Raw genomic sequence first — 19,632 nt, forward strand, 5'->3', positions numbered from 1 at the left:
CGCAGTACTCCAGCTGCGGCCTCACCAAGGCCGAGTACAAGGGGAGAATGACGTCCCGGGATTTGCTCGAGAAGCATCTATGGATGCACGAACAAACAAACTAGTTATAGCTTGACCAGATAAAGATATCATAAAAACAAGGAAACGAAACAAAATTGTAACAGTATGGATGAATGCACATCAAACTGCATTGATGTTTGTTCTCAATCAGGATAACCTTCAAAGCAATCCTTTGAAAAGAAATTCATTTTCTAAATCAAGATAAACATTAGATATGGAAACCTGTTTTTGCCTGTGCAATTGCCCAGGAAGATCAAAGAGCTTAAGGGCTAAAATGGATGGATAATGGCCACATACCTAAAGATCTTTTCTATGGAGAGCTCTTTAAAGGAGGAAGACCACAGGGTCATCCTCATCTCTGGTCCAAAGATGCATGCAAGAGAGTTATGAAAGCAATGAACACTGAGAATTGAAGGAGTTGGAAACAGTCTATTAAACATGGAATGAAGGCTTTTGGAGAAAGAAGAGTCCAACATGCAAAGGAAAGAAAAAATCTCAGGAAGAATTTAAGATGGTTTGATATGAACTTCAACTGTGTTTAGTGTGGAAGGGACTCTTGCTCAATAATTGGGCACTACAGCCACATTTGCAGCTACTCAGTGAGCTGATGCATCACTTACTGCAGTTCTGTTGTCTTGCAAGACAAACAGATGCTTACTACCACTACTACTAGTACTACTAATGTGTGTGTGATACAGAATACTTGGATCCTCTTTTGAACCTATTGAACCTATTACATTTGTGCTGAATTCTTTAAAAGAGGGTGGTGGGAACTCACAGGGAGTAACAGCTTGTCTCATCTTGTCGCCTCTCCAAGTTCACTTTTGGGTCATCATTCAATTCTAGATAAATGATCCAACCTTCTCTCTTGGCCATTCTGTTCTAAGCCTGATTCCAGCTCAACAATTGAAGAAGGATCACAGTTTCATTTAAGACAGAAGTGCCAAATCCAAATCCAAGGGCAGGACTTCTACAAATGGTATTGTAGCCAGTGGGGGGAGGGGAAGGTGCTAAAATACCTGGGTAGACTCAAAGAGGTAGAAATAGCACAGCCTTGGAGCTGGAGCTGGGGGAAGCAAATGGGCTTTTTCCAGCCTTGGGGTTGCACTCCAAATATGTACAGATGTTTAATAAAATCCGATTAACCCATATCCAACCCAAGTCAGTTCACCTCCTCAGCTGAGCTAACTTAGATCAGGCCTGTCATTATTTTTTTTTTTTTTGGGGGGGGGGGGGAGTTTTTAAACCCTCCTAATATTGCAGACACAAGCAAAATGTAGAGTTCAGATAATAATGAGGCATAGAGAACTTAAACAATGATTAAATAAGGTTGAAAATAAAAAAAAAACAACTTTAAACAGTACAGTAATTCACCACTCTGTAAACAGATGCAACTTTAAAGCATAAAATATGACAAGCTACCCTAACACTTCTTCCCATTTTGGGGTTAGCCATACATTACTTTCGAGGAGAAAAAGAAAAGAGAGCAGGAGACAAAGTGTTTATCACATAGGTGTCTGAGTAAAAACGGCTGTTAAAATGTTGCAATTTTAGAAGTAAGCTTTTGTAAAAGGTGATGCAACATGTTATAGTCTAGTCACAGAAAGCTACAAAATGACTGACATCGTATTTTATTTGGTGCATCTAAAACACTTTAAATGATTCCAAAATATCACCTCATAGTTCTAGCACATTTTTAACCTTCTCCTTGGTATTCAGTGGACAAACCTTGAGAAATTTGTTTTTTGTTTTATTATATGAGTTTTTAAGAAGTTATACAATGTGGAAGTGTCTTAGGTTTAAAGTTCATATTGCAGACCACTGAATTTGATTTATAAAGCAAGTTGTTACTGGAAGTGTATTGATTTGGAAAGGGCACCTAATCATATTCTCGTATTGACAAGCATAATAGGGGAGCCAGAGGCTGTTTTCTTTTCTGTTTTATCTTCTTTCTAATTCTCTTCATTTGGATTCTTTCATACTTTACAACAAGATCTGTTGTAAACATTTTATAGTTCATTAAAAATATATAATTTAAATTGATTATCTTAGAAACTGGGCCAACTTCTACCGTTTTAAGGAGGCTTATTTTCATTGACTTAGGTGAAATTTTGCTTTTTAACTAGGATTGAATTGGCATCAGCATCTGATACACTGTGATCTGTCACTTTTAAACTTACTTTATTTAATTGGGGGGAGAAAATACGATATAATTTATCACTTTACCTGAAATAAATAGAAACAGTTTGTCTCATGAAATTTGCTCTATATTAAAAAAAAATCCGTAATATACCTTTCCTGTTTTTTACATGGAAATAAAAGCTTCAAAGTTCATTTAGAAAGAAAGTTAGTTTAAAGGAGGTTCTCGGGCTATAAAATCTCCTTACAGTGTGGTATGCTATAGATAACCCATTTCCAACTTTTTTCCCCTTGAAGTGGACTTCTAGCTATTTTAGGTATTTATTTTAGATACGTGTCTACTTTTTTAAGTTAATTGTATTTTAAAATCTAATTTAGCTTTGGTTCTAATTTTGATTGCTGAATTATTTTTATAATGTTATTGGATAGATTTTTATATAGTCACTGAACCCTTGAAATTACTTGAACAGTCTGAGTCTGCCTTCGGCAGATGAAAATAATAATAATGTAAACTGATATATGACCTGGTCATGTGGTCAAGGTGCTGTGCATTGTAGCATCTTGGAGATATTTCTACTTTGTTTCCCTGGGTAATGTAATTTCATAAGTGAATATTAAGAGCTATTTTACAGGCTACAGTGCCTCTTTCTATTTGCTTAATATCCTTTTTTGCAGGCCAACAGATTAGTTATAATCAATCTTAGAATAAACAGAAATAGCTTTAGCAGGCTTTTATTTCCTACTTACAGTACATTTTGATGGCAAATGAGGTCCTGTTCCTGAAATGCTGTTCTGATGTTCTGGTTTGGCAGACCTGTCTTCAGAAGGCCCTGCTTGGGCTTAAAACAGCTTCACTAATTCCAACATGTACATTTTGGGAAAAAAAAATCTTTTTTTATATTCCAGATTCTTTAAATTCTTTTTTCCCAACTCTTGTTTAACAGGATTATTTTAGGCTGAGATTTGAGGCACAATAAATCATTCAATAAGCTTAAAATGAAACATTTGTTGAGGATTTTTAAAATTGGGTGACTAAGTTAATTTTTGACATCTATGCGCATGCCATTGTCTCAATTATCTGAAGTGCTGAACTTCTAGCAACAGCCTTTTAATCAGTTCATATGGGCAGTTAGCACGTCCGAAACTTGAGTAACTCGTAGAGCTAAATGAAGGCTACATTTAGGCATCACTTAAAAAAAGTAATGACTGGTTAGATTTGAACATATATAGCAAAACGAAAGTTTGAAAAAAAACTGGAATCTCTATGTTAAACTGTAGCTTAATTTTGTTTTTTTTCATTGTAATATAGCATGCATAATAGAAAATTGTAATGAGATTTTGTTTACATAAGGTGCTACATTAAAACTACTTAGTATCTAACTTCTAGTACAGTAGTGACTAACTTATTTCTATTTTTACTTATGTCACCAAGGTTAAAAGTAACAATATTCCATAAAATAGTGCCATAGTTACTGATAAGTTTGTGTTTCAGAATTCATAGCTGTTATTGCACAGACTGTATCCATTGCATCACCCTTTTCACACCTGAGATATCTGTTATGTCCCACTGGGCAGAATGAACTTTGTGTGACTTCTTCATCTGTCTCATCAGAGAAAGCTAAGCTTATTTAAAGCATGTACAAAATGTAGATACTATGACACAAGTCTGTATTCAAATAAGATGCACTTTATTCCACGCAACACTAGGTATACTCAATAAAGAGTCTAGTTATCAATTGATAATGAGTCTTATGGTATTCATAGCAAGACTCCATTTTCTGTTGATAAATTCAAACCAAATTCACTTGATGATGGAATGGAAAGTTTTTTCAGAAGTCCTTTTAATTAATCCTGAAACTTGATGTAAAGCAATTAAAAATATAACAAACCTCTTATAGTACTTTAATACCCTGGAGAAGCAACTGCTAATGATCTAGTAACCCAGCCAATATGAAGCTGATAATTAACCAATCTCCACAGAGTTTAAACTTTTGTTTATTGAGACTGGCAGGTACAGCTTGTGAGACTTGTAACTATTTGAATAAACCAAATGTAGGCAGATGATCAAACTACTTAACTAGTTGGATGGATGAGACAAATATCATTAGACCTGTTGGGACTGCATCATTCATTAGGTAAAAGTACATGACAATATGACATTGTATCACCTTCTGGAATATTATATTTTGCAAAGTAGTTTATTAAACTTACAAAAGAAAATAATAATTGTAGAATAATGTGTACATGAAAGAAATAAAAGAAAGAAAACTCGTTACTGGGGACCTACACAAATTGAGAAGTCAGGCAGCTGATTTCTCTGGAAGATCGCAGGTCTGGCTGCATTTTCGTAGTCTTATTTCAGTGTCCCCCCACCCTAGGCCTCTGACTAGCTGAGGGGTCCTTGTGCCCTGGTACTCAGCACTGATTGGCTGAGAATGCTGTCCATCATGTGGCCTCGCCTTGCCGCTGATTGTTGGAGAGGGGTGGGAGCTGCACAACAGGCAGGCCCAGCCAATCAGCTGTGAAGGGTGTGGTTGGCAACCATCTAGGCTGCTTCCCTTCATACGAGCAGCCTACCTTGTGTCACTGGTATGCTGCATGGCCAGGCTACAGTGGACATGAGGACTGTTGGTTCCTATGGGGAGCCAGTATTTTATTTTTAGTAATTTTTGCGGTGCTTAGCCAAATACCTTAAAAATACGGTCATAAACATTAGGTTGCTTTTCTTCAACCTATTTTTTAAAGTAATTTATATAAGTGAAATCAGATGACAGAAGAAAAACTTTTCAGTATCTTTTAAATAAGATAATAATCTGCATTTTTATTGTAATTGATTTTGCCATCATTGTTCATGGGGAGCAACACTTTACTGAACAGCACAATTAGTTGCTCTGCGAATGGTTGTCTCTATCTACTCATCGTGAGTAAGGTTTGCTCAAACAGTTAATGAACCTTTCTCTCAATAATGTACATGTTTTACCTTTAAATACTTTTGGATTAATATCTACTTTTCCTTGGGTTGTTGTTTTTTTAATTCCTTTATTAACGTGGCTTTTTATACAGTATTATTTTTTCTATTATGTTAAACATATGTAGGATGAGAACTTCTTGCCTTGAAATTATACTTATTGTAGATACAAAAGAGGTGTGCAGCAAAATATCTTTGTTTCGGACTATTTGACGGTTTATTTTTGATTGGTGTGCTAAAGTGGTGAAGGTGATAGTATCCTTGGGTAACTTTTTCTTTTGTCTAAAAGCTGGCAGTGTCACATTCTTGGAGAGTATTAGAGCCTTGCAGAGTTTATTGGAAAAAGAAAAGCCTGACACTTTGTATAACTTTATCTCAGCAAAAAGAACTTCCTCCTTTTCCCCAAAGGCTCACTTAGTGGCATAAATCCATAAGGTCTTTAATGCAGCTCAGTTTGGGACTGTGGCTTTAAAAAACATTTTTTCCAGGTAGATGCATCTGTTTTTTGTGATTTTGATCTTATCCAGAAACTGCTCAGTTCGTATTTTTTTTCTCAGTTTCCAACCTAATGCCTTAGAGAAAACCTGTATGACATCTTTGTAGCACCATCATTTCTGAATTATACTCAGAAATCAGCTAACTTGTGTATATAAAAAAATAAGAACCACACCACTAAGAATATTTATTCTTGAATCATCAGATAATATCACTTAATATTTTACCATGTAAAATATTGGCTTTCAACCTTTTTGGATTCAGGGCACCCCTCCAACTTTTTTCAATTTGGTGGCATCCCAGGTTGAGAACCACTGTGATGTTGCCTAAACTCACTGCAGTGCTTCTCTATCAGGTGTGCCAGGTCAAAGCCACCCTCCTTTTCCCCACTACTTTGCACCTGCTGTACAGCCAATCAGGAAGCACTTATTTTCCAGCCTCATTTGTATTCTCTGATAACCCTAAACCAATCGTGAGTGCCCTTTTTTGCTATAGTCCTTCCGGGTCTGACCCTGTTCAGTATCCCCCAGCAACAGAGGCCCATGGGGCAGGTGGAACTGTTCTGCTCAATTTTTTTTCTTTCCAGGAGTGTGGGGGCACTAGACTGGGAAAGGCTAAAGCACAAGCCAGCTCTCCTGCCTGCTTGGTGGTTATCACAAAACCCTAATGAGGTTGGAGAGTGCATGTTTGCCACACTCCTTCACACTCTGACTGTGCACCAAGCACACAGGGCACTTTTACCTAGCCATGACACAGCTTATGCCATGCCCCTCTGACAGGGTCTTTTGGCAACACCCTAGTTGAGAATCACTGATGTAAATTTTTTTCTCTAATTCCTATGTTAAGTAAAAACACAAAATAGTATAAAATATAATTAAAAACAAAAAAAAAACCAGACAGCTTGTTTTGTTTTGTTGTTTTTATGTTCAAAATGTTACTAAAATCAGAAAGTACTGAAAAACTGAAAGAGCAAGGAATAACAGCCGTAAGTTGTTTAAGAGTAGATTCAGGCTGGACATCAGGAAGAAGTGGTCCTGGCTCCTACCTTGGGGGGTCTTTAAGAGGAGGCTTGACGATTACTTAGCTGGGATTATATGAACCCAGTATTCTCTCCTGCCCAGGGCAGGGAGTCAGACTTGATGATCTACTTAGGTCCCTTCCAACCCTATATCTATGAATATATACATCTATGAACATGGGCAGACATACACCAACTCAGTTTACAACAGTTTTGCATACCTATTCACTAGAATCAGGAATGGGCATGCATTCAGTTATGCTAGAGTAGCTTACACAGTAGATAACTATTATAGTATTTCCCTGCTAGGTGGTAGGGAACCAGGTTTCTTTGCTTTTAGATAATTATGACCTTGTATAGAATATGTACAGATGAAATCTAAACCATGGTAGTGATTTACTACTATTATTGATTGCTGTTGGAGGCAAGGTTAGAGAATACTATATCACTGTCGGGAAATTCTGATTTAAGGGGCACATGACCTTTGTGGCAACTACCTCAATCCTCTTTCATCTTTCCTAAGTACCACGGTGAAGTTCATTCTTCTTCATCTGTGGTCCAGTCATGTTGTCTTATCTTTTCATAAGTTCTTTCTTTGGTTCCATGTCAAACTCCTTGTTCTCATTTTGAAGGCTCCTAGCTATTCCCCAGCTATTTCTTCTTTGCTTATTTACCCTTATTTTGCATGTGTATACAAGTGGGATGCTGAATAAACTTTATCATATTTGTTTTTTATTACTGGCTTGATCTTTTGTGAAAAACAGTGAACAGAGTCAAGGTTCATTGTGCAAAAGTGGCCATGGCTATAATAATAATTAAAGATGGCTAAAGTAACTAGTTATTCAAACATATACTATAGAATGTTTAGAACATTCTAATATGTAAATTTTATGTAAAATTAACAATGCTTAAATCATAAAATCTTAAGGACATTTAATAACAAACAAACAAAATGGTCTGTGTGATACTGTGTTTTGTAAATTCTAAGACACCAAATGAATTTGACACAGCTGATGTAATTTTTTTCATAACTCACTGAAATAATTTTTATCAGAATACTTTCTTGTTTTTTCAAATATTCTGTGATCTTTGAAAGTAGATATAATGGTTACTCCAAGCCAATGGTTTTCTTCTGATTTCACCTCAACTCAGTGAGCCCTCACAGCTTGATAGACAATTTCTTTTTCCTTCAGAGAGAATTTGTAAATGTTTGGCCTGTAATTTGGGCTTTAGAGGTACAGATGTAAATCTACCCATACCTCTCTCCTCTCATTCTACTTCCACTATGGGCAATGTGTGACTTAAAGTTATGTCCTGATGGGTGAACTCTTGAAGCCATGTCTTTGTCTGGCTCAGTAGTCCCGTGTTACATTTGTTGGTCTTCATATGTGATAGTTTCTTGAATTATTCTTACTTTGGATCCATTATTTGAATGCTTTTGTGTGTTTCAAGATGAGAAGACATAAAACTGTTATAACGGGCAGAAAAGGAATCATTTTTTCAGGATACTGAATATTGTGGCCTGCTCTCTTGCAACTGAAAACAAAGCCTGATTTGCCTACTGAAATATTCAGGGTGTCCTTAAGTCTTGGCCTGACCCTGTGTATTTATGGAAGAAGACTTATGACTTGCATTTCATTTACTTAAATTTGAGAATTAATGGGTGCTTGGTTGACAGCTCTGAAAACAACTGTCTGCTCTTAATCTACATGATTATTAAAGGAAGGACAAGAGCAGGAAAGCATGGTTCCCTCATATACTGGTTCACGCTGGCACCAAAGAAACTAAGCTATGCCTATACCTATCCTTTTCTACTAGCAGAATTTCTGCAGGTAGACAGAGAACTGCTGCTTGCAAACTATGGGCCCCTTTACACTGCCAGGTAGAGGCCTAATTGGCTCCAATGTGTGCTTCACACAATTGTGCCTCCTGTCATGCCATGCATGCATGGCAGGAGGTCTGACTGTGGAATTGCCCATTAGGTCCCGTGGTATCTTATCACTGGTGCAGGAGGAGCCTAGGATCATGATCTCAGGCGTCCCCTGCACTAACTCCCATGATAGGGCTCAGAAGGGCTTGCAGTGGGGGAGCACCATTTCTCCACTGCAGGAATGCTGCCTCCACTGTAAATATGGAGGCATGCCTCCCCCATTGCAAGCCCTGCAGCTGATGTTGCTGGGGGGCTCACAGTGGGGACTGCGCGAGGGAATGCTGCAACCACTGTGGGCCTCCTGAGGTGTGGGACTTGCAACAGCAACAATGTTGTTTCTGATACCACCGCTGCAAGCCCCACAGCAATGTGGGCTGTGGGGTTCTCAGTGGGGGCAGTGCAGAGGAATGCACTGCCCATGAGGCTCACAGTGGCAGCAGCATTCTTTCCCCTGCAAGCCCTGCAGCTGAGGATGCTGCCCCCGCTGTGAGCCCTGTAGCCAAGGAGGCTCTCGTCAGGGGCGGTATTCTCTGCTGCAAACCCTGAAGCTGACAGTGCTGCTACCCCTACAGGCCTTATCAGCTAAGGAGCTGGCAGTGGGTGGTACACCCTTGTTGTTGGGAGCCCCGCAGTTATTGGGGTTCCCAGCCACAGGAGGTAGTTGGCCCCACGTTCAATTAATGACATGATTAGCACAAGCTACAACAAAGAAGTGCATGTCTATCTATTACACTTTTTTTATGGAGTAACTTTGTAGCTTGTTTTATCATGCCATGAATTGTTTGAATGCGTAGCTGGGTCACAACTTAAGGAATGATTACCTGGTTAATCATGTCTTAAGTGCAATATGTAGGGCCTTTGAGAGCGTGTTTACATGTTTACATCCTTGCTAGCACAAAGAATACTCTTGAGAAACTACCAGTGTCTGGGTGGATCACAGAAGCTGGCTGAAGTGCCTACACATGCCCTCGGCTGGATAGCCGCAGCAGCTTTCCTTCTTCAAGTGCCAGAGGAGTTCTGCTGCAATGGAGCTTTTAGTGTAAATTCACTCAAATGTTTGCCAGAAGAGCTGAAGTTCTGCTTTCAAAATGATGTAGTACAGGATAAGTTATGAGAGCACAGTCCACTCTTTTATTTTTTTTTCCCTATAAAGGGTCAAAAAGTACAACCCTGGAGATCTTCAAAAGGAGACTGGACACACACCTTGCTGAGGTTATTTGACTGTAGCTGTCTTTCCTGCCCAGAGCAAGGGGCTGGACCTGTTGATCTCACAAGGTCCCTTCCAGCCGTAAGCTTCTGTGAATAAGGTGCCCAGTTGTGGCTGTGGTTTTGTAATAAACACACTTGTCTGTTGGGAATGGAACAAAGACCAGGTCTGCTGAAAAGTAATTAGGTAGTATTGAAGGGCCTTAATCTAGCCACATGTTTAACAGAATACATAGATCTCATGTAACATTTGTAACTTGCCCTCTTCCACAATGGTTTCCATACTTCATAAGAGGGTAGTCTAACACCAAGGTCCTGATACTGTGTTACAGATGATGAATTAGAACTTGTGTTGGAGGTGATATTTTTAATTAGCCCAAATAGATATTTGCAAAAAAAGTCTTTATTTGAAGCTTTCACTCTTCATGGAAGAAGACTATATCACAAAGCATATTCTCAAATACTTATTCATTTCATCACTGAAAAATGCTGTCTAGCCCTTATTGGGTATTTTGACTTCATCCCCCTGCCTGAAGAGTAGTTGATGCTACAGTAGCAGCTTCGTCTCCCACACATACAGCGAGTTTCACCTGAAGGTAGTATGCCATGAATATGCTTTAAATGTTCGTTGGCTAGCCCTGAAATATTCTTAGAAATGTGGGAGGAAGCAATATTTTGTCAGAACCTGTAGGAAGCATTTTTTTTTTTTTTAATTCTCATCTTTCTGTAACTCAGTTACAAACTTAGACTGCTGACTTGAGTCTGTAGAACAGCTTCATTGACCTGATAAGCTAAGAATTCCCTTGTGTGTTCAGAGACCTTGAAACCAGTTTTAAAAAACCTGCCTGTAATTTAATTTATTAGCTCTTGGTATACAGCAGTAACTTAAGATCATACACGTTCTTGTATACTGGCTTCATCAAGGCACCTAATAACTTACATGTATAAGTGGCTCCCACTGAAATAAACTTGGATGAGATGGAAAACTTTCTGGGCTATGCAATCTCTTCACAATATTTTACCTTTAATTAAATGTCACACTCCAAATAAATGATGAGTGAGCTTCTCCTAGCTTAGTAATGGACTCTTTGCCTGACTACCTCATAAGCACAGATTGCTAGACTAATCACTTAGGCAATATTTTCCCATCCTAATTTACATAAAATAATATTTTTCTATTCCTATTTACATAAAGCAATACCAGTAAAGGGCAGTGTTGGCTAGACTAGAAGAATGGGGCAGATGGTCTGATATTTTCTTATTTTGTAAATATTAAAGTACCATATGTAGAAAATGTGATTTAATTTTGATTTCAGCAGTGTATCTCTTCTGTCTCTTCAGTTTATTTTTCTGTTATCCTTAGAATTATAAATGCAGCACCATGTTTCTGCTAAAGTTATATTGTACTCTAAAAATATATATTTCAGTCTTGGACGGGAAGACTTCTCTATCATTTGCTTTTGACCCGCACTCGTACATGATTTTTGTATCCTATCTGGAACATTATTTCATATAGTGAATTTGCATAGTTAGCATCCATTTATTAATTTTTATGAGTGTACTTGGAAATTAAACCTTGGGGCTATGCTGTAAAGACGTTAATATATTTAATTTTAATATATTTAAATCCTAAAACAAATTTACACAACTAGAAAAATATAACAACAATTAAATATTTAGCAGGCATAAGGCTGTAAATGTTCCTCTATCACTTGTGATAAGCATCTAGACACTCGCCTTCTGAGATTCCCCAATCACCACATTTCATATTTAGCTTATTTTATGGTAATATCATTCTGGGTTGTGCTTTTATATATACTTTTGCTATGAATGTATGTGTTGTTATTTTTCCTGCTTACATTTTTTATGAGCAGATTCTGTAATGTTTATAACCAGGAATGCTTTGAGAAAAATACGGGTTCCTGGATGATTTAGTAGTTCCATAGTATACTGAGGAGATCTGTACGTATCCTCAAACTAATTTTCTTTTGTCATAGCTGTATCTAGTTTTTGGTCCTATAATGATCAAGGCCAACAGTGAGCATTTTTCTTTGACTTTGTAGCAAGCACTAGGACTTCACTACAGAATGAGCTCCATATTACCTTGGTTAAATTGCTACTCATACCCAAACCACTAGTTTTAAATCTATCTTAGGTAGGTACACTGTAGACATTTAATTGACAACATTGTAGACTTACCTTCCATCTGAGTTTTTATGGAGCATTAAGCAATGTAAAGTGGGAATTTCAAACACAGTGGCTATATTAGTATAAGCCTGAAATAGGTTGTGTTCTTTCTTTTCCTCATTGGGGGTTTATTTTCTTTTGTGGTAAAATCATTTTTATTAATTTGTGTCTGCCAGCATTATAGAGATGTTTTGTGAGGCAGAAATGTACAGAGTTTAAAACCTGTCACGGAGAATGTTACATCTCCTGTACCCAGTGTATCATTCTTGTTTGAAACAATTACTCACTATTAACATTATCATAATCATTAATTTTAGCCATCAGCACATGATTGTAACATTTTAAGGTGGGACTTGGAAACAATTTAGGGTTCTGCATGCTTAAAGCCAGGGCTGTTCAACTTCAGACCGCATGAAGCTCCCACTTGGCTGCCACTCCCGTATTGTTCCAGATGTAGCAGCAGCAGGTGGGAGGCCGTGGGATCCCCCTTCCTACCCCAAATTCTATTTCTAGCCTCTATGCTAGGGTGCAGGCTACAGAGGAAGCTATACAGCACAGTGCTGCAATGGAGCCCATGGCCAGACAGCTTGGGGGCAGAGGGTACAGCATGCAGCCTTGGAGTCCCACAGTCCACAGTGGTGCAGTTGGCATGGCATGCAGCCCCTACTGATGCAGCTCATGTGGTGCATGGCCTCCAGCTGCTTAGAATTTGGGCAGCTCAGCTTCAAATCACTGTAGCAGCTCTATGGAAATAAAGGACATTCACTTTCTCATAAATGGCATGGTATATTAGGGTATTGGTGTCTTTCATTCATAAGCTGTTGTATAGAGGCATAAACAGCTAATAGCTGATGTGCTGCATGTTGATTTGGATGGTTTTCAGTAGATTGTGGTAATCATCATATGGGTTTATTTAATTGTGTATGAACTACCATTTAAAATGCCATATTGTGTTTATCTTTTTGTTATTTCTTCATTAGATATAACAGTACAATTAGTACCGTACAAAGAGATTTTTCTGAGTTATAAAATGTACCACTTTACTTGTAGTTGTGGTGGGAGGGCCTCATGGAAGATTCAGGGTGATAGTACTGCTACCCGTCTCCAAAAGATCATCAGAGAAAGTCCATGGTTATAGTGGGCTTAAAGTCTCAAGTCTATGTGACAGCCTCTGCACAGTGCTGCTGACTCTGGTTTTTAAGAAACTGGTACAAAAAAGTATAACTGAACTTGTCCAAAATGGACAGTGCTTTTAAATCTTGAAAGGATTTTATCAAGTATCTTTAAAACCTCAGTCAGCTTGTAATTCTTTGTTGTTCATAAGAACATATTAGAATTTTGCAAATAATTTCCTTTACTAAAATGTTGGTCCTGTTCCATTAGATGGACATGGCACTTCCCAAGTTCCACTGGAGACAGCAAAGAACATGAGGCTGTATGGGCCAAATCCTGTGAGCCAAAGTAACTTATAGTAGTTGCAGTTTCTTATATTAGGGCAGAATTGTTTGTGTTCTAATATATCTCTGGAAACACGATTTCTTAGCTTGCCTTTACTTCTTGTGTTGGCTGGGATCAGTTTTTATTAGGCTCTTTATAAATAATGGAAATTATATTGGATAGATGTTCTTTTTTTTTTGGCCGCAATCTGTTGGTATTAGGGATGATAACCTACAAGCAACTGCCAGTCAGGACATCTTCTGAAATGTCATATTTCATGTTTAAAACATGATCTCTGACTTATTCTTAGATGATGATTTGTATTTTTTCCAATCACTGTACACACACTGCTTTGGGAAATACTAAGTTTATCTCTCCGTATTCATCATTTTTGTATGTTATGTTGTGCAGCAGTCAGGCATATTGTAACGAATTTGTACAAAATATATTCATGGTGTACTTAAATTTTATTTTTCAGCTCTTCTTCAAGTGGCGATTTCACTTAGCAAGGTAGAGCTTAGTGTCGGTGAATCCAAATTCTTCACATGTACAGGTATGCATTTCATTATATATTCAGGACTGCAGTTTTTGCTGAATTTTCCCTATCAACCTGGATAATTTGAATTCAGTTCATAGCCATAGAATATGTATATTAAAACCATGCATTTTTATATTTTGCATTGAATTTTAACTGCTTGATTGTTGGGGTAAATACTAAGTCTTGCTTGGTTTCCCATCATGTATTATATTCTGGAGACTGGTGATATTAGATGCCAAGCAGATTAAATCACTTACTTCTGAAATTGATTTCTATTAGTATAAATTGTTTATGTATATTATTTTGTCCTTTTAGAATTATTTTACTTGTCTAAACACTGATATTAGAATGAATGTAATGATCATAATTGCATATTTTTTCTAAATAGTTAATGAATAAATTAGATATAGCACACTGCACTGCAGTTCAACCTGATTGTTTTAGTGTCCAATAGAACATATGTAACCTGAAAAAGTGGAATTAATTTATTCTAATAAAATAGACTTTTTATCAAGAGAAGATTTTAATAAACTGTCAGAAAAAATACTCTGTGATTCGAGGTCTGAACACAAAAGTGCTGAATAATTTCCACAAACCTAGAGTGTGTTTGCATGGTATTTCATTGGAGTCTGTTTTAATAACTTATTTTATTCAAGGTGTATGTAGTGTGAGTTCCTGGCCTAATAATATCCATGGTAGTTTTGCCATTTACTTTAGTGCGGCTAAAATTTCATTTGTGGTGTTGGTGTCCTTTAGGATGCTGCTGACATACGCTTTGATGGATGAAGTTTTGCCACCAGTGAAATCAGTGCTAAAACTACCATTGATTTCAGTGGGCCTGGGATTATGCTTTTTCTTCACCTGACCTAAGACAGTACTTTGTGTATGGCTCAGTCTTTAGTGTCGATATGATCATTGCTTTGTTTTTTATAAGATGACAATCAGTATTGCTTATGGTTCTTATAAAAGTAATCTGTTTTTAACCCCGGTGCTTTTCAATAGTTTTATCATTTAAAATGAATAAATACCTGAGGTGTTCAGTCTCTCTCAGAGGTTAGGCCTCTCATATATTTCAGGACCTAATAGAGAAAGATTATGACAATTTATTTAGAGTGACCATATTATTATATTCATATGAATCTATTGATTTCCCCATAAAAAGTCATCAATATATCATCCCTATGCTTTATCAAGAGTTTGTAAATAAAGTGGTGGTACAAAATTGTTAGCTCTGTTGTGGTAACAATAGAAATTATGTATCTTTTGTAGGAATGAGGTAAGAGTGACTTACTTTTTTTGAATGGCTCATTGGTAAACAGTATTACTTAAAATATTACTTAAAATATGTTAGGCCACATTCTGCAGTGTCATCAGTTTTGTTTACTCCCAGGTACTTTTAATTCTACTGAAACCAGAGCAGAGACTGGAAAAAGACCTTATATTAGTTTTATAAATGCCTGACTAACCTTCTGCCGTTGCCTACTCCCTAATCCCATTTTAGTTAGGGTAATTGGTTTGCTGGCATATTCACCTGTCCAGCCAAACAGAGTAATTTATCCCTTTTGGAAATCACAGATGTCACTGTTGTTGGTCCTGCATCCTTGTTGACATTCAGCTGTGAAGAGCAGAAACCAATTCCCATTTTCATAATGCTCTATGGCAAGGCAGGTCACAGGCTCTTTTTCTTCAGCAGGGTTGATTTGCTGTTGAATGTCTGCTTTGTAGTATTTTCTTCAAGGCTGTAGCCTTATCTCTCAATAGTCTAACTGTGGTCCAAGATTGGGGATGAGTGATTAGTGTGGGATACAGAATATGGCGGTGTCGGGATATGGTATAGAATTTGGCCTACTAATACCACATATGTACCTATATCAGGAGTGATTTGCACCAATCAGTGAAATTTTTGAATGGATGATAATTTTAAAAAAGTAAAAAGGCAGGCAGGTGCATGAATTCAGCTAGCTGGATATCAGTTTGTTTTGAAAAGTGTAATATAGTTTAATGACTGTTTTTGAATGCAAGTCAAAGAGGCTCCTGAAGTTATTTAATGACAACATAGAAGCAAAATGTAACAGTTCAAAATAGTAAATTAATCTAGTTAGTCTTACGTATAAAACCCTTTATCTGGTTGCATTTAAAATATTTTTACTATTTTAAAACTTTCTCTCAAAAATATGTCTTACAAAGATATTTTCTTTTAAAAAAAACAACTAGTTTTTGTACTGCTGACAAAATGTCTCAGTGTTGCATTTATTATTCTGGTTATATTACTATGGGCCTCTCTACATGTGCTAAAGGTACAATGGAATATATTCCCATCACATCTTATCATGATCCCAGGCAGCCCTTGTGCCAGCTCCCACAGCTGCAAGCACTGCAGTTGATTGGGCTCAGCAAAGCTTGCAGTAGGGGCAGCGTGGGGAATGCTACCGCCACTGTGAGCCCCATACCTTATGAGGCTTGCAGCAGGGACAGCATTCTCCCCACTGTGAGCCCCACAGCCAAGGATGCTTGCAGGGTGGGGAGCATGCTAGCTGCAAGTCCCGCAGCTGACAGTGCTGCCACTACTTCAAGCCTTGTCAGGTATGGGACTGGAAGCATGTGTTTCACACCTGTGGCTGGGAGCCCTTCACTTAATGGGACTCCCAGCCACAAGGGAGCACATTGCCACATGTTCAATTAATGGTGTTATTAGAACAAGCGACAAAGTTATTGCATATTTTTGTGGAATATCTTTGTAGCTTATTGCTTGTTTTACCTCATTATTAATTGTTTGAATGTGTAGCTGGGTCACAACTTAAGATGTCATGCCATAAGTGTAAGGTGTAGAGGAGGCCTTCATGTATGGTATACTATATTGTATACTATACTATATAGTACTGAATTATGGTAAATTAATATATAACCCACACCTTGCTTTTGCTTCAGGTGATAAAACTTCTGCCAGTGGGTCAGGTCTAAAAATAGAGCATGTCTTCGGAGAAAAGTGTTCACCAGAAGCTTTTCTCTGTTTAATTGTTTTTGAAATTTAGTTTATTTTTATTATTATCATTATCAGCACTGAGTATTAGATAGACAGGGACCAAGAAGGCTCCAATTAAAAGAAAATTAGAACATACTCTGGAGCAACAAAAAGATGTAAAGAAAAGTTCCATTTAAGGTTTTGCCTAACTTTTTGGCTTGGATGTTATTTTCTTCAAATAAACTTCCCCAAAATTTTATTCTACACTATTGCTGTACAAATACAGATCTCAAGATATTGATAGATTTATGTTTCTAGGTCTTACTAATAATTTAGAATAATAACCCATTGAACCTATATCTCTTGGTTTTAATTTGGTCCCACATAAAACTTGTATTCAGTTTATACACAATATAAGCTTGATATGGTTAAGATCATCTCAACTGAATAAAACATGTTGAACTTTTTTTTTTTGTTAATATTGCTTTTTCTTTTAGCTATTGGCGAGCCTGACAGTATAGATTGGTATAATCCACAAGGAGAGAAGATTGTTTCTAGTCAACGAGTAGTTGTTCAAAAAGAAGGTGTTAGATCACGGCTAACCATTTACAATGCAAACGTAGAAGATGCTGGGATATATCGATGCCAAGCAACAGATGCAAAAGGACAGTCTCAAGAAGCCACTGTTGTTTTGGAAATTTATCGTAAGTGAAATTGAGGAGTGAAAACAAACTAAAAGAGAGGATTTGTTTTAAATTTCATTTATTAGGTAGAAAACTAGCCCTTCATTCTGTAGACATAGTTCTTTGATACAATTGATTGTAGCTCATGCAGTCCAAATCATACATATTGTTATGGAGATTTTAATGGGACATATTCCCCCCAGAAAACTCTAATATACTATAGCAATGGGTGCTTGTTCAATGAGATTTAGATAAAGCATCCCTGCTGCTCTCTTGAATTGCAGGGACACTGATATACAAGATACACAGTCTGCTACAATGCGGTAATTGCCATACTCCATCAGATAAGTCTGCTCCAACACTGGAATTACAGTGCTTTGGAGCAGCCTCTCTGCTCATGTACTTCATGTCCTCCATTGTGAAGTACTAAGAAAATGTCCATTAACCTGTCTCAATGTGCATTAACTGAAGAGCACAGTTTTTAAGTTAGGCATAGTGCATATTAACCTATTTTAATGCACATTAACTAAATAGCACTTTTTCAGTGATGCTTTAATGCACATTAAAGTAGGCTAATGCACACTGAAGTGCATGTGTAGATGCTACAACAGTGTCTTATCATGAGGATGCACTATGTATATTTCTTGTAAGAGAAGGTACCTGTAACAGGGGCCCCAGCCCGAGTTACCTGAGGGAAGCAAAATGCAGTGAATCTGCAATGAAGTAAACTGCAGACTTGTAAGCCTGCTAGTAGGGTACAGGCTGCAACAAAAGGGGAGTAAGGGGAGGGACTAAAAGGGAGTGAGGTGTTGAAAAATTCCTTTTTTTTTCTTTTTTTTTTTTTAAGTTAGCAGGTTTAGAGTTTGGGTGAGGTTACCATTCAGGGAGCTAACATGGGAGAGCCCAAGATGAACTGATAAGAATTAGTCAATAATAATAAATAATAAGTATTAGGCCAAAATAAATCTCCTTTACAAATTCCAAATTGCACATTGATTTGTGAGAGGAGGGATGCAGCATTTAGGCTAGGTACAGACATTCAAAAAGCCCAAGGTGGAACTGATCTAAGTTGCATGGTTTTTTGTAAGCAGCGTAGTTTTGATCAGTAGCAAATAGAACACACATTTGCCCTTTGTTGAGAGAGGCAAATCTTAGACCACATTCTGCCATTTTAAAACCAGTCTGTGTGTGCTGAACTTCTGTTATGGGTAGAGATTGGTTTCCAATCACTTACACCAGTAAAAGTGTAATGTTTGTACCTGACCCTAGTGTTTAAAAAAGAGCATATAGTAATATCAATCTTTCCCTGTACTTGGTCCTGGGACTTGTAGGAACTTGGTTAGAAAGCTTTAAAGCCTTTATGATAGCTATTAAGTGCCATCTAAGCACATTCTATTTACCTAAACAATATATCCAGTATTTAATTGAAGATTATTTCAGTAGGCAGTGTGATAAAGTGAGTATATAAAAGCCATGCCAGAGGAACTTTGCCAAAGTGTAGTTCAGATAGCTTTAGCAGGTATAATGTATTGAACTGAATTCTTTAAATCAATTGGATATATGTACTAACCTAAATGAAGCACTCAGATAAAGCCTAAGATTAAAAATTCATGCATTGAAGCTATTTTGTGCCATTATTACTTAAGCAGAACTCCTCATTTATTTCAATGGTGAATTCTGTATTAAAATTAATGACAGGCTGTGGCCAATAGTCAGGCCAGGTCACTGATGAGCTAAACATGACAGGTAAATGTCAGGTCAAATACTGAAGTGCTGCAGCTGTAAAAGTACAGCAGATGCCAAAGGACAGACCATTTGAAAAATAAATACGACTGACAAAACAACTGTTCAAGCTGATGACATTTACAAACAATAACACGATGGTTGCAAAGATGAGAGTTCAAAATACTTTCAAATTCTGTAGAAGTCATTTGCATGCCTAAAGCTATCAATCACAACATGGGCAGACTACCTAGAAGTACAGAAATCCTTTGAAGTCTTTGTCAGAA

The 19,632-nt window shown here is 37.3% G+C and overlaps 1 protein-coding gene across 2 annotated transcripts in view; it reads left to right on the forward strand.

Annotated features, from left to right (window-relative positions):
- Positions 1–19,632, forward strand: part of NCAM2 (neural cell adhesion molecule 2) — a 529,363-nt gene that overhangs the window by 258,972 nt on the left and 250,759 nt on the right. For both annotated transcript variants that reach the window (XM_019528766.1, XM_019528767.1), the window contains exons 2-3: positions 13,919–13,993; positions 17,438–17,644. In XM_019528766.1, coding sequence (XP_019384311.1) covers positions 13,919–13,993; positions 17,438–17,644 — 282 coding nt within the window. The remainder of the gene's footprint in view (positions 1–13,918; positions 13,994–17,437; positions 17,645–19,632) is intronic.

This window comes from Crocodylus porosus, unplaced genomic scaffold (assembly GCF_001723895.1).
Source record: "Crocodylus porosus isolate Cpor-Errol unplaced genomic scaffold, CroPor_comp1, whole genome shotgun sequence".
In the NCBI taxonomy this organism is placed as follows: domain Eukaryota; kingdom Metazoa; phylum Chordata; order Crocodylia; family Crocodylidae; genus Crocodylus; species Crocodylus porosus.